This window comes from Ceratotherium simum, chromosome 17 (genome assembly GCF_057802395.1).
Source record: "Ceratotherium simum simum isolate JZ-2026a chromosome 17, ASM5780239v1, whole genome shotgun sequence".
NCBI classification, from domain to species: Eukaryota; Metazoa; Chordata; class Mammalia; order Perissodactyla; family Rhinocerotidae; genus Ceratotherium; species Ceratotherium simum.
Window position 1 is genome coordinate 11773818 of NC_141916.1, and position 14865 is coordinate 11788682.

Here is a 14865-nt window from a genome sequence, read left to right on the forward strand (position 1 = left end):
TTTATGCCCGCTCTTGCCCCAAAGGCCTGATCCCCTGTAGCTTCAGACTCCCGTGCCCAGCAGGTATGCTGTGCCCGGGCAGCCTCACTGGCGCACTAACCAACGTGACGATTGGAGCCGTCCAGGCTGGCAAACTCGATGTAGTCCTCACGGGCGTCGGCCCAGTAGATGCGCTCTGTGACGTAGTCCAGGGTCAGGCCGTTGGGCCACGTGATCTTGGTGTCCACGATGACGCTGCGGCCGGACCCATCCATGCCGATGCGGCCGATCAGTGAGTGGTCACCCCAGTCTGTCCAGTACAGGTACCTGGCAGGTGGGTGGGCAGTGAGTCCCGAGGGATCCAGGGACTGGTCCCACAAGGGAGGCTGGGCCTGGAGGCCTGAGCACACCGCCCATTTTCAGGGGCTCTTCCAGCCCTCCCAGCCCACGTACCCGTTCTGCACATCCACCACCAGAGCCCTGGGCTCGCGGAGGCCAGAGCTGACCAGCACCGTCCGATAAGCCCCGTTGAGCTTGGACACTTCGATGGTGTCCCGGCCTTTGTCACACCAGTACAGGTTGCCGCCCACCCAGTCCACAGCCAGCCCGTCAGGGTTGCTGAGGCCTGTCCGGTGCAGTACCTGCGGGCAGGGGCAGGGGAGAAAGAGCCCTGGGTGACCTGGGGCAGGACCCTCAGCCTCTCTGAGCTCAGCTGCCCCCTGTGTAAAGTGGCGAGCTTGGCTGGGAGGACAATGGATAGAAAGTGCCCAGCCCGGGCCTGGTGTCAGCCAAGGCTCTAGGACTCTGGAAGAGAGAGACCAGACCCCAAACCCCACCGTGCCTGGGAGCATAGGCTTACGGGAGGTCAGACATAAGGGGGACTTAGTGCTCATCAGGGAGACGAAGAGGGCTCGCCTAGAGCTCGAGCTCTGGGCTTGAGTCAGCAGTGACTCAGCGGGGAAGGGGTGAAGGCAGTAATTCAGTGGGTGGGTGGGCAGAAGGGGAGATGGCCTTGAGCCAGAGAGACAGAGAGAGCCTGGGGCTGGGCCCTGGGGCTGGACCTCTGGCCTCCAGCCCAGTTTGCCCACTGAGGCGGGCTGTACCTGCACGTTGCTCCCATTAAGGTGCATTCTCCGGATCATGCTGCCCTGGGTCGTCACGTCCGTCCAGTAGATCATCTGCTCTCGGTAGTCAAAGTCCAAGGCGACAGCGTTGTTCAGTCCCTGGATTTGGGGAGTGGGGAGAAGGATGGCTGTGGGTCAGGACAGGGGTGGCTGCAGAGGTCAGTAGGGGGTGACAACCCTGGGCCCAGGTGGGGAGCACGAGGGGGCTGTCCTGGGTAAAGAAAGTGACTCTGGGCCTGGGGAGGCGGGTGGGGGTGAGGAGGCCGGGTCTGGTACCTGCTTAAGCAGCGTGTAGTTGGAGCCATCTAGGTTGAGCTTGCGCAGGTAGTACCGGTTGGCGAAGATCAGAAACGGCTCCTCATCTGGAGACAGACGATCCTGGCTCAGCCGCTGGCTGCATCACATTCTAGTGCCTTCGGTCGGTCTCAGCCTGTCCTGAGTTCTGCTGTCCCAGCCCTCCCACTACAGCCCCCAGCTGTCCAGGCCACCTCATACCCCCCAAGTGCCCGGCTCACCAGTCACAGCTTTGCAGCTGTGGGGGTCGCCGCTGCGGGGGGCGTAGCCCTCCACGCACAGACACTTGTAGCTGCCGTGGGTGTTGATGCAGCGCTGGCTGCAGGGGAAGGTGGTGCTGCACTCGTCCACGTCCGCACACGTTCGGCCGTCGTCCTTCAGGCGGAAGCCAGGGCGGCAGCGGCACTGCAGACACAGGGAGCCTTGGTCTGGGGACAGCGCAGAGGTCTGGGCCCCCCTGGTAGCTGCAGGCTCCCACCCTGGAGACCTGGGGTCAGAAGCCCTTCTGGGGCTCTGGTTCCCTCCTGGGTGGCTGGCTGTGACGGGAAAGCCCAGCCTTGCCAGGGGGAGGCAGGCAGCAAACAGGTACCGAGCCAACCCACGCCAGCAACCTGGCTCTCACCCCCACCCAAACCACTAGAATGAGTCCTTGGAAACTGCCACGTGTCTGCATCCAGAGGGCGACGCTCAGGCCTCATCTGTGCGGCCGTCAGCATCACTGGGCAGAGCCGATCACGCTCCTGCTCCAGCTTTCTTCACCTGCCCCTTCTCAGGCTTCTCTGCCAGCCCCCCTCCCCTCCCTGCCCTCAGTGTGGCTGAGCGCCAGGCTCAGACCTTGGACCGCCCGCCCCTCTTTTCCATCTACACGGACTCCCTTGGGGATCTCATCCTGACTCATGGATTTAAATGCTGTCTCTATGGTGATAACTCCCAGATCTCGCTCTCAGGTCTGGCCTCTCCCTGAACTGCAGACCTGTACATGTGGCGCCTCCTTGACATCTGCACACCCCTCCTTCGCTCATCTGCCGGCAAAGCCTGCTAGCTCTACCTTCCAAATAGACACAGAACCCAATCACGCAGAGACTTCTGTTTTGTTCACTGCTGCATCCCAGTGCTTAGAACACTGCCTGGCACAGTAGGTGCTGGGGATGGTGTTGAATGAACGAATGAAGGAGGGGGGAGAAAGGAGCTCGCCAGGCTTGGGGGTGTGGGAGGGGCCACCCTGGGGTGGGGCACACCTTGAAGCCGATCTTGAGGTCCTCACAGTCTTGGCTGCAGCCGCTGAGCTTGCGGCTGAGACACTCGTTGATGTGGCAGCCGCGCTCATCCGAGCCATCGCCGCAGTCATCCTGGCCGTTGCAGAGCAGTGCCTCGGCCACGCAGCGCCCACTGCTGCACAGGAACTGCGAGGAGGCGTTGCACTTGTGCTCTGGGGAGGGGGGAGGCGGCAGGTCAGCGGGGTCCCACGGGGTCGGGGTCGGGGCGAGAGGTGGAGGGGAGCCCCCGTCGGGCCCACCTGGGCTGGTGCAGTGCGGGTTCTTGGGGGCCTCGTCGCTCTGGTCGTGGCAGTCGTTTTCACCGTCGCACTCCCACTGGCGGGAACTCAGACAGCGCCCGTTGGCGCAGCGGAACTCACTGGGGCCGCAGGTCGGGTACTCTGGAGGGGGATGGGTGGTGAGGCTGGCGGCCTGGCACAGGGCATGGTGAGGGCAGGCCCCGCCTCCCACTGCGGCTCCAGGCTCACCACACTCGGAGGACTCATCAGAGCCGTCGGCACAGTCCCGGTCGTGGTCGCACACGAAGTGCTTGGGGATGCACTGGCGGTTCTGGCACATGAACTCGCGGTCATCACACGTGCTGTTATACACTGCAGGCAGAGGCAGATGGCCCATCAGCCCCCGCCTGACGCGCCGCTGAGTGTCACCCTGGACCTTCCTGTGGTCCGACTGGGAGAAGGGCAGAGCGCTGGACGGGGAATCCAGGCACCTGGGTTGTAGGTGGGGCTCTGCCATTAGCCCCCTGGGTGACCCCTGCTGAAGCACTTTCTCTCCTTGACCTCAGTTTCCCCTTCTGCAAAGTGACACTGTGGCCACTTGCCCACCCACTCCTCATGGCCCCTGCCACTCACAGCAGCCGGCCGTGATGCTCTCGTCAGCACCATCAGCACAGTCCTTGTCACCGTCACAGAGCCAGCGCTCAGGGACGCAAACGTGGGTGCCCGGGCAGGAGAAGGAGTTGGGGCCGCACGTCTTGCCTTCTGTGGGGGAAACAGGCAGCCACTGAGAGACTCAAGAGCAGGTGGAGCGGGCCTGGGCAGCTGGGGTGACATCCCCACTGCTGGGCTGTCCCTCCTGCAGGAGGTATGTGTGCATATGGGCAGAGTGTGGGGGGGTCTGTCCCTCCCGGAGCCACCTCCCCAACCTGATCCCAGCACCCCTCACCGCAGTGAGCTGCCTCGTCCGAGCCGTCCCCACAGTCATCGCTGCCGTCACACAGCCACTGCTTGGAGATGCAGCGATGGTTTTGGCACTCAAACTGGGCCTCCGAGCAGAACTTGTCTGGGGCAGTGGGAAGCCATAGTTAGAGAGGGAGGGGATGGCGGGTCACTCAGCTGGGCAGGTAGATCCCACAGGACGGATGGGAGAGACACCCACAGCACCCTCTGTGGGGGATCAGCAGGAGCCTGACGGTCTGGGCGGGGGTGGGGGGCAAGGGGTGTAGGCCCTCGGAGGGCATTTCCTGGGAGGGAACTAAGAGGTGGGGCCTGGACGGGGCCCTAGTGGCTATGGCAAGGCCCTTGGGCTTGCTTGGGTGGGGGGGGTGGCACTCACTGCAGTGGCTCTCGTCCTCGCCGTGCTCACAGTCATCCTCCTTGTCACACGTCCAGCTCATGGGGATGCAGCGCCCACTGGGGCAGGCGAAGTAGTTCAGGGGGCATCTGGGGCGCTTCACACCTGGGGGCAAGGGAGGCGTGAGGGCACTGCACCTCAGAGGCCCACCCCCACACACCTGCCTCCGGCCGGACCTGGGCAGTCGCGTTCGTCGCTGTAGTCCCCGCAGTCATTAGCGCCGTCGCACACCCAGCTCGGTGCGTAGCAGAGGGAGGTCCGCTCGCAGGGCTGGAAGCGCACGCCCTTCACCCCCAGGCGGAAGTAGCTGCTGCAGTCGGTGGCGCCTGGTGGGGGTGGGGATGAGGGGTGACACCAGTCCCCTCCAAACACCCTCCCAGGGAGGCTGGTGGCCCATTCGGTGCCTTTGCGTGTTTTAGAGAATTGAACGGTGTCCTTGGGGTGGGGCGCTGTTCCCCCCTTCAGCTCACTGTCGCACCCTGAATCCAGGGTGCCCGGGCCAGGAGGCGAGCAGCAGAAGTGGGACTGAGGCCACCATGTGGGCCAGAGGGAAGGCAGAGAGGACAGCTGGACAGGCAAGAGGGGACAGGAGCGAGATGGCAGGGAGCCACGGAGGCGCAGGGCAGGGGCGTCACTCACTGCAGTTCATCTCGTCCGACGCGTCCTCGCAGTCCACAAACTGGTTGCAGCGGCTGGAGTTCCCGATGCAGGTGCCGTCCCGGCAGCGGAATTCGCCCGCCCCACAGGCCGTCTCTAGAACAGCGTCCACCCCAGTGCCATCAGGCCAGAGACCTCCCCATGGGGGCCAGCTCCTGGCCTGAAGCTCCTGCCCAGGCCTGTCATAGAGTGCCCTGACCCCGACTCCTTGGGGCCGGGGGACCGAAGCTCAGTGAGGGTGGGGGCGGGGCAGAGGTTGGGGGTCCGACGCCCGGGCACGGGGTCCCACTCACTGTTGCAGGGGATCTCATCGGAGCCATCCCCGCAGTCATCGGCCCCATTGCACCACAGCAGGTTGGACACACAGCGCCCATTGCTGCACTGGCGGAAAGTCTTTTTGCAGCGGCGCGAGTCTGCGGGTGGGGGAGCAGACTGTCAGCAGCAGCTACAGGGGACAGGCTGCCTCTGATGCGACGCCACGCGTGTGTTCCCTTGACTAACTGCTCAGTCCCCACTGTGGGCCTGGCACAGGGCTGACGGTGGGTCTGTCCTACATGAGCTCCCAGACTCCTCGGGCCCTGGTCGGGCCGGGGCTGGCGACTCTGGAGGCCAGGGGCCTGGTGGGGAGGGCCGGGGCTCCGGGGCTGGAGGAGGCTCCTTACTGCAGTAGGACGGCTTCTCGTCAGACTTGTCCTTGCAGTGGGAGACACCGTCGCACGTCAGGCTGAAGTTGATGCACTCGCCGTTGGCACACTCGAACTCATCCTGCGCTCGGCAGGAGGAATTCACCGCTGTGGAGGGAGGCGGAGGGGCTTCATGAGCCAGGGCCCTGGGGCCCCTCTCCCCCAGGAACTGAGGTCATCCTGTTTCTCTTTGGTAAAAGGCTTTGGGGGGCTGGGCTGTTGGAGCGTCTGGGAGGAGATGGTTCCCAGTTTGAGTCCAGGGTCCCCCACCAGTGCCCCTCTTCCCTCACTCCCTCTCTCACCCCGGCAGGAGAAGTCCTCTTGGAGGATGCGGCCCCCTCGGCAGGAGCAGTTGACATGGCCTTGGTGAGTGAGCAGACACAGGTCCTGGCAGCCCCCATTGTTGATGCGGCAAGGGGAGAGTTCGCCTGAGGCAGGGATGGAGGACAGTGGGCTAAAAGTGTTCTCTACTGTGCACACCCAGAATGCCCACACCCACTCACACAGCTTCTCTGAGCTTCCTTGCACCAGCCGTGGACAGTGGCTCATGGCTGGAGGGGCAGGGAAGGCTGCTTGGGAGGGCCGGGTGGGGAGTGTTAGGGGTGGGCCTGAGGTCGAGGATGGATGTGCTCTTAGAGGGGCTATGGGCTTTGGGGAGATTCAAGTGTAAGGAGCCTTGAGATCACGTGTGTAGTGGTGGGGGCCCCAGGGCTTGTGTGAGGAGTGTGTGAGAAGCCTGGGAAAGCTGCGGATCTGTGTGGGGGACACTCGGTTCAGCCAGGCCCAGTGTGGGAGTGTGTCTGTACACGTGCATGGAGAGGGCCGTGTAGGCAGAGCCTGGGATATGTGTGTGTGTCACCGGGTTCCGGGGGTATGTGTGGTTCTGGGTGGGAGGAATGACCAGAACATGTGCTGGGGGTGTCCAAGGATGTGGATGAGACCAGCTGGGGGTGGTATGAGCGTGTGTGTGTGTGTGTATCGATGTCTTCGGGGAGCTGCAGCAGAGGAGTGTTAGGTATTTTGGAGTCTCCTGGGGGTGAGGCTGGGTGCAGGTGTGTCTGTACAGGTGGAGGCCCTGAGGGAGCAGGACCAGGGTATAGCATGTGGATGTGCTGGCGCAGTGGGCAGGGGAGCAAGGCTGGTGGCAGCAGCCCCACTCACAGCTGTTGGTGTCATTGGCCACGGCGATGATGCCCATGGGCTGCTGGGGGATGTCCACGCGCAGCAGCTTCATGTCACTGCCCACGTACTTGTTGGCCCGCTGCACAGCCCGCCGCACCCAGTCAGTCCAGAAGATGTGCTCCCCGTACACGGCCAGCCCGAAGGGGTGGACCGGCTCTGACTTCAGGATCACCTGGGAGACAGCACCATCGCCGTGACGGTACGGCTCAGGCCTCTTGCCCCTGACTCCACCTCACTGCAGCTGGCTCCAGGGACCAGGGGGCCTGGCCGTGGTCTACGCTCCCTAGACATGGTCACAGAATGGGAAGGACCTGGAGAGGTACCCTGCCATCTCCCTCATTTAATTGATGAGGAAGCCAAGCCCGGAAGGTGGAGTATTGCACAAGGCCACACAGCTAAGTGGCAACGTCAGGGCTGGATGGGACTCCTCATTCTCCTGGCTCTTCCTACTGCACCATCTGGCTCCCTTTCTGCTGCTCTGTGCCTGGGCAGGCTCCTCCTCAGCTGACCAGCCGTCCCCCGACCCCAGCCCCGTCGTGCTGCCCGCCCCCAGAGACTCACATAGCGATGGGAGCCGTCATACTCGCACCGCTCAATCTTGTCCAGGGTGGCATCGGAGAAGTAGAGCTTCTCGGCACGGTGGTCGATGGCCAGGCCGTTGGGGGTGCGGATGTCCTTCTCGATGAGGGTCAGGACATTGGCTCCCGACAGGGCTGCCCGCATGATACTGGGGTGCTGCTCGTTCCAGTTGGTCCAGAACATCAGGCTGGGGGGAGAGAGAGCCACAGGGATCGGGGGTCAAAGCTAGGGAGACCTCCAGGGAGGGCCCGGGCCACAGCGTGCAGACAGCCAAACCCAGGGGTCGGCCAGGGTGTGAACCAGACCCCAGCGCCACAGGCAACCTCCGAGCCACCAAGGCCAACACAGCCCGGTGCCCAGGAAGGGCCCAGCTGCAGCGCAGTCTGCATGTGCGTGTGTGCGTGTGTTTCTCAGTGTCTGTGGATCGACCATCTGTGTTTACGGAGAGACAGTGCAGCCAAGTGAGTCGGGCGCGGGGTTCTGATCCTAGCTCCACCACTTACCAGCTAGGAACCTCAGGAAGTTCCTTCCCCTCTCCGCACCTCAGATTCCTCCCCTGTGAAGTGGGGTAAGACTACTGCCCGCCTTGTGGAGGGGTTTGAGGATTAAATGAGTTAATACTCATCCTGATGACAGCCGGCAGATGTTGTGTGAGTATCTTCTGTTATTTTAAACTGCTCCCTTCTCCCTGCATCCAGGAAACCCTGGTTAAGTGTCCGCTGTGTCCTAGGTCCTGGGGGTGGGTGGATCCTACCCTCAAGAAGTTCCCAAGAATCACCTTCTCTATAATTTAAGGCCTTTGCATATTTGGGGTCTGAGCCCCAGCTCTGCTCCTCACTAGCTCTGACCTTGAACGAGCCTCCTGGCCCCTCTGTGCCTTGGCCTCCTCAGTAAAGGAGGTGGTGGGGATGGCTGGCCATGCCTTCCTCCTCTTGGGGGTGGTGAGGCTCCGAGAGGGGTGTGGAAGACCTCAGGGCTGGTCAGCTGGTCCCATTGGGTGTGCCAGTGTGGTCCTCAGACCACCTGCATTGGAACGTGATTCCTGGGTCCTCGGTCCCAGAAATTCACACTCGGTTAGGCCTGGGGTGGGGCCGGGGAGCCAGCACTTTCCAGCGCTCCTCAGGCGATCCTCATGCACCCTGGAGTTTGAGAACCACCGAGCTACACAAAAGCCAGTTCCATTCGCCAGTTCTCTCATGGGCCTGCCCCCTGCCTCCCACCCAGTGCCTCTGTGCCCCTCCTCCCTCCACCCTCTGCTGTTCTGGCCACAGAGCTATCCTCCAGCCGGTAGACTTGACTCCTCAAACCTCTCCAGGTCTCTCTTTTTACCACCCCCTCCCCCAGTCTCTCCATCACACTTGAGCAATCAGCTTCAGCCACTACGCTCAGGGAGGAAAAGGACGCTCCCCTCCCCTGAGGGAGGTGCTGGCTGCACCCAGCCTCAGCGAGCTCTTGAAGATGAGGCTCTGATTTTATTTTTTATTTTTTGGTGAGGAAGATTGGCCCTGAGCTAACATCTCTGCCGATCTTCCTCTACTTTGTATGTGGGACACTGCCACAGCATGGCCTGATGAGCGGTCTGTAGGTCCGCACCCGGGATCTGAACTTGCGAACCCTGGGCCACTGAAACGGAGCCCACAAACGTAACCATTACACCACCGGGCCAGCCCTGAGGCTCTGATTTTAAAGGCCTCATCCCGGGAAGAGGTGGGGGTTCTGGACGGCCCTTGGAATCAGGATGGGAGTTTGCATGGTGGCATCTCTCTCTGGCCTCCACAGAAGAAAATGGGTGTCCTGGGGCAGCTGTTAGAGTCATCTTCCTTGCCTTGTCGGTCCCCACCAGGGACTTCCACGCCCTTGGGTACAGCTGAGCTCACACCACGGTGAGAAGCGGCTCTCTTCCTACAGTGACAAACTGTCACATGTAGAGAATGATTTGTACTGCAAATGTGATTCTGAGTTTGGTAAAACCACTCCCCAGGAAGGGGCCCAGGGAAGGGCAGGAGGAGAGGCCTTCCTGAGGGGCAGGTGATCAGCAGCCGGAGTATGAGCGTCCGGGGCTGGTGCAGGGTAGGCTCGGCAGGAGGCCCCTGCCCCTCCAGCTGGGTCCATACTGGCTCCTCCCTATTCCTCCTTCTGGCCAAGGGAGGGCCTCTCCCAGACAGCTCAGCTCTCTCTGCTGTACCCTGCCCCAGCTTCAGTGCACCCCCGTCATCCTCCAGACCTCCTTGAGGACACACGTTCCCTGACTTCCAGCCTGGGTCGGGTCCTCGTCACTCACTCATGAAGCTCCCTGCAGCCTCATCATGACTAGACTCAAATACGATGTCCATCTCATTCCCCACTGGATCCTCAGCACATTGGTGGTTCTCAAAAGCCATTTGCTGAGTGAATGACTAAATCCGCTGGGCTCAGAGCAAAGGCATTTGGTGGGCGAACACCAGGGGCTTCTTGAAGCCGCAATGCTCCATCGCCTCTGCGATGGGGGTGGGAGCCCAGAGCACGGCTCCTCCATGGAGGGACAGGTGGGGCCAGCCCCAGACAGGTGAAGTCGCTAAGGGTCACGGCAGGGCAGATGAGATGTGTGTCACGTGCGTGTCCGTGCAGACAGGGCTGAGGCGGGTAGGGGTCAGAGGCCCCTGTGCTGGTCGGCGGGGGTGGCGGGGCCAGGCGGCTGGGCTGGGGCCGGCCTTGAGTCCCATCAGGGGAGGAATCCAGCTTCAGTGCATTCACCATGTCTGAGGAGCTGCCTTTGGGTTTTGTGTGGCCTGTAGTTTCCTAGTGAAGCTCTGGGAAAACCATCCGAGTGCTGCTAAACTCGGGAAGGAAGTTGTGCTCAGGTGTGGGCCAGGACTGCTCAGGTGAGGGGCCTCACCAGAGGCCCACGCGGTGGGGGCGGGGCTGCCCCTGCAGGAGAGCAGAGCAAGTGGAGCCGGGGTGCCTCCCAAGCTCTTCCTGGCCTGTGTGCTTCGGACTCCTCTGCAACCTGAGCCCCTGTCCGCCGGTGGGAAACTGTGAGGGCAGTCCCGCCCTGCCTCGGCTCTCCCTCCTGCTACTCTCGCCCAAAGCACAGCCCCTGTCCAGCTGCCCTTCCCTGGTCTTTCCACTTCCAGGCCCTGTGCCATCCCGCCACCTCCAGGATGCCTCTTGGTCACCACCTACAGCCCCGCGCTGCTCATCAGGGCCTCCCAACAACATGATGCCGCTCCCCAGCTGGGCGGCTTGAACAGGCCCAGCCCAAGGCTTCCACACAACAGGTGTTCAGTGAACAGTCTTTGCCTGAGCTTGGAGTCCCAGAAATACAGAGGACCTACTATGTGTCTTGAACTTGGCTCTCTGCTGAATCAATTAATTACCAAACCAGAAGCATCCTCCACAGCCCCCTGATTCTCCCCTTGGTTCAGGCACCTGAAATATTATTATCCTCACATTACAGATGAGGAAACTGAAGCTCAGAGAGGTCATATAGCTGGTCCAAGGTCACACAGCAAGGAAGTGGCTGAGCTCAGGTTACAGCCCATCTCTCCTGCTTCTGTATCCCCCACCCGGGTCTGCCTGGGGCAGTTTCTGCTGCCCTGTGGCCCACCCGTCCCCATGCCCCGGGCCCAACAGCTCACTTCTGGCACTCGTCCAGCACAAAGGCCCGTGGGTGGTCGTCTCCAGACATGGTGATGACTGTCTCACGCTCGAAGGCCCCTGGGCGGGTCTGGTCCACTGTGTGGCGGGTGATGGTGGATGTTGTGTAACTTGTCCAGTAGAGAGTGTCCCAGCCACGGTGATAGGCCAGGCCTTCCACGGAGCCCACGTCTGTGAGGAGACAGGAGCAGCTGTGGGTCAGGACTGGGCTAGAGAGCAGGGCCAGAGGAGCGGCAAGGGCAGAAGATAAGGGGGGGCCTGGGGCACCCACTCCCTGGCATATGTGGGGCCGGAAGAGAAGTTTGGGAGCTGGGAGCTTTTGGGGGTGCAGCCCTCGAGGCCCCCACCCCCTCCTGTACCACCTATTTCCCACCCAAATGACGCCCTAGGTTCCATCTCCGTAGCTCTCCTTCCTGCGTCTCCCCACCGCACAGAGATGTGGCTTGTGTTGTGGTCACACTTCCTTGGAGCTACAGTTCTGCCAAGTTGGGTGCAAACTGGATTTCAGTAAGTCACATCCTGTGTGGGCTGTACTGGGGAGCTTCCCCTTAAAAAAGACCCCAAACTGGGTCGTACGGTAGACATCTTATACTCAGGCTAAAGAACTAAGTGCACTATGAGAGAGACGCAGCAGAACAGTAGTTTAAGAGAAAAACACTCAGGGGTTTTAGTGGCTTCAAGCTGTATGAGGACGTGGTGGCCAGAAGGCTGCATTAATAGAAGTATTGTACCCTGAACAATGGCCCAAAGGGAGGGGACAGTGCTGCCCGTCTCTCCTGATCCAGCTACGATTAGAGTATCGAGTTTAGCAGTGGACATTTTTAGACAGACATATGGACTGGACTATGTGCAGCAGAAAATGTCCAGAGGAGGTTGAGAGGACAGGTCTGTTTTTATCACCACTGTATACCCAGCACCTGGTTCCGGGTCTGGCAGGCCTTTATGGACAGGATAAATGAATAAATGGACAAATGAAAGAGTCAAAGTACCGGGGTTCTCCAGCTCGGAGAGAAGAAAATGAGTCAAACAAGATGGCAGCTTTCAAAGAGCTGAAGGCCGTCCCAGGAGGACAGCTCTAACACCCCCCCTTCACGTAGCGCACGATGGGTCCTGTGTGACCTGCTCTTCACAGCCGCTGTCTCAGGTGACCCTTCACACAGACAGGGATTGGAGGCTTGGAGATCGTGGGAAACTTGCCCAAGTGATTGGAATCCCGTGCCCGGGGTTGACCCTGGGCCCATCTCCACGGCCCGTGCTGTGAGCACCGGACACACAGAGAACTTTGGCTGATTCTGTGCAGCCTGGGGGCCGAACGACCAGAGAGGGGAAGAAAGAGGGGGGCCTGGTCTGACTCCAGAAGAGGAGAAACTTTCAAGTAACTACAGTGGTGCAGTGTGATCCGCTGGCCGTTTGTCAGGGACGCAGCAACACGTGGATTCAGATCCAGGGCAGGGGCGGGCTGGCTGATATCCGACGGCTTTTCTACCCTGAGTCTTTGCTGACCCTCCCCACACCCCCCACTTCCTGGGAAGATTTGGGGTGGGGGCTCACTCTCCACAATGGTGGTCCTCCCGGAGCCGTCGTCATTGATCTGCTGGATGTTCCCAAAGTGGATGTCGCTGAAGAAGATGCGATTGGGGGTGCCAGGGGAGGTGCCTGCTCGGTAGTCGAAGGCCAGAGCAATGACATTCTTCATGTGCTCAGGGTCCTCGAAGGGCTGCACAGGTGCATTGAGGTTGCGCTCATCCGACAGGTGGATGCTCTTGAGGATGGTGCGCTCTGAGTAGAGCAGGTAGCCGGCATACTCACGGCACGACGCCCCATCTTCAGCCAGCATCCCGTGGGCGCAGGCGCAGGACCGCTGTCCCCCGCCCCGGTACAGGCACAGCTGCTGGCACCCACCATTGGCCACGGCACACACGTTGGTACCTGGGGGGAGGGCACCGGGGAAGCAGGAGGTTATGGAGGGCAGGGCCCACCTTGGGGAAAGGTGGAGTTTCATCCATCTCAGCCAAGGTGGAAACTCTGGTTGGCACCCTGCTCTGCTTGCAATCCCCAGTTCCGACAACCCTTCGTGCCCCTGTGCCCAGCACCCAGATTGGTCCCAGAGCTCCTCAGCCTCTGCAGTCACTGGAAAATGCCCCTCTGAGTCTGACTTCTCCCCTAGCCCCTCTCACTCCGGGTGCCCTGGGGAGAGCACTCCCAGCCGGGAGCCCCTCTCTGCCTCTCCCACCCAGCCCAGAGCCCCAGCCTCACCTTTCTGCCGGTCCCGGTTGAAGACTTTGATGTCTTTGAGCTGGACGCCGATGCCTGTTCGAAGGGGCACAGAGTCTGTGGCATTGTCTTTGCTCCCACGCTTAATGGAGCCGTTGGCGTGAGTCCTGAGGGAAGGGGAGGGCCGTGAGCAGGCCATCGAGGGGGCCAGGAGGGAGGGGACAGACGGCCCAGGAGAAGGCCAGGACAGAAGCCCTCACCTGTCACTCCAGTAGATGAAATCCTCAAACACAGACACTGAGAACATGTCCATGTTGTTGCTGGACAGGACCACCTCGCGGTTCTCACCCGTCTCCAGGTCGATCCGCTCGATCTTGTCCGTCCGGGCATCGCACCAGTATATCTTCCCATCCTGCAGGCCAGTGGCACCCAGCTCGCCTCCAGGGCCCCACCAGTCCCCACTCACTCCTGCCTCTCATGTCATCCTCCCCCTTCCTCCACATCCTCCTTGCCCTCTGACCTGCCGACCTCCAGGTGTCCCTCCACTCCCCACTTCTGAGTGACCCCCACTCGCCATCTCTGGGGTGGCAGTCCTACTCTGAGTGGGGGGCTGGCAGAAGACCGCATGACTCCCTGGGTCCATATCTTCCCACCAAACGGGGGCTCATCACAGGGGGACTCAGGGGAACAGGGCCCAGGGTAGGGGGAGCGTTCCCCCAGAGTATGGGGTCCAAGCCTTCGTCCAGACCTGATAATCCACCGAGATGCCGTTGGGCCAGCTGATGCTGACGTTAACCAGCACCACTCGATCAGTGCCATCCAGCCGAGATCGCTCAATACGCGGATACTGGCCCCACTCGGTCCAGAACAAGTAGCTGTGGGGTGGAGGTAGAAGTGGGGGTCAGTCCCCAGACCATGGAGGAGAGAGGGCTTCCTCACCGTGGGCTGTGGCAGAGTGACCAGGTCAGACCCGAGCCAGGGCTGGGGATTGGCCAGCTCCTCACCCCCTCTCTGGGTGGACAGTGATGGCCCGGGGCTTGTCCAGACCCTGGGAGATGACCACGTAGCGGAAAGAGCCATTGAGCCGGGCGACCTCGATGACGTCGAAGCCCTGGTCTGTCCAGTAGATGTTGCCTGAGGAGGGAGTGGGTGGAGCTCAGGGGGCTGGGTGGGGACATGTGTCCCTGGTCCCCTCCCAGCCCCCAGGTACTCCTGCTGCTCCCTATCTGCTCCTGCCTACCCCTGCTCCTCAGATCCCTCCTCTGGGACCCCACCTCCCTCCAGTCCTCCACTCACCAGGAGCCCCACAGCCCTCCCACGGCTCACCTGCGATCCAGTCCACTGCGATGCCTTCCACGCGGCCAATGCCATTGGTCACCACATCCTCGCGCCACGTCTGGTCTCGCTTAGCCCGGCTGATGGTGCTTAGGCCCATGTCCACCCAGTAAATGGTGTCATTTTCTGGAGGTGGAGGAGCCGACGTGAGGATGCCCAACAAAGCAGGGGCAGGCGGGGGCGGGGTGGGGGTCAGGATAGAGGTGAGTGAGTGCCGAGGGTGCCCAGGGGCTTGCAGGGGAGATAGAGCAGGGCAGGGGCAGCTGTGGTGAGTGCCTCCCCCTCCAGCTGTGGTCAGGCAGCCTCTCACCAGACCCCCAGAGCACACCACCC

At 61.5% G+C, this 14865-nt stretch overlaps 1 protein-coding gene across 1 annotated transcript in view; it reads right to left on the minus strand.

Moving 5' to 3' along the window:
* The window catches only part of LRP1 (LDL receptor related protein 1), an 81306-nt gene that overhangs the window by 14019 nt on the left and 52422 nt on the right, over positions 1–14865 (minus strand). Inside the window, exons 36-60 of the mRNA XM_004429287.3 lie at positions 14524–14658; positions 14202–14331; positions 13946–14072; positions 13458–13609; positions 13240–13364; positions 12535–12912; positions 10965–11154; positions 7330–7534; positions 6748–6940; positions 5889–6014; positions 5566–5694; positions 5197–5316; positions 4886–4999; positions 4423–4572; positions 4229–4351; positions 3839–3955; positions 3526–3654; positions 3142–3264; positions 2914–3054; positions 2636–2826; positions 1619–1802; positions 1380–1465; positions 1083–1202; positions 433–620; positions 101–306 (exon numbers count right to left, since the gene is read on the minus strand). Coding sequence (XP_004429344.1) covers positions 101–306; positions 433–620; positions 1083–1202; positions 1380–1465; positions 1619–1802; positions 2636–2826; positions 2914–3054; positions 3142–3264; positions 3526–3654; positions 3839–3955; positions 4229–4351; positions 4423–4572; positions 4886–4999; positions 5197–5316; positions 5566–5694; positions 5889–6014; positions 6748–6940; positions 7330–7534; positions 10965–11154; positions 12535–12912; positions 13240–13364; positions 13458–13609; positions 13946–14072; positions 14202–14331; positions 14524–14658 — 3882 coding nt within the window. The remainder of the gene's footprint in view (positions 1–100; positions 307–432; positions 621–1082; positions 1203–1379; positions 1466–1618; positions 1803–2635; positions 2827–2913; positions 3055–3141; positions 3265–3525; positions 3655–3838; positions 3956–4228; positions 4352–4422; positions 4573–4885; positions 5000–5196; positions 5317–5565; positions 5695–5888; positions 6015–6747; positions 6941–7329; positions 7535–10964; positions 11155–12534; positions 12913–13239; positions 13365–13457; positions 13610–13945; positions 14073–14201; positions 14332–14523; positions 14659–14865) is intronic.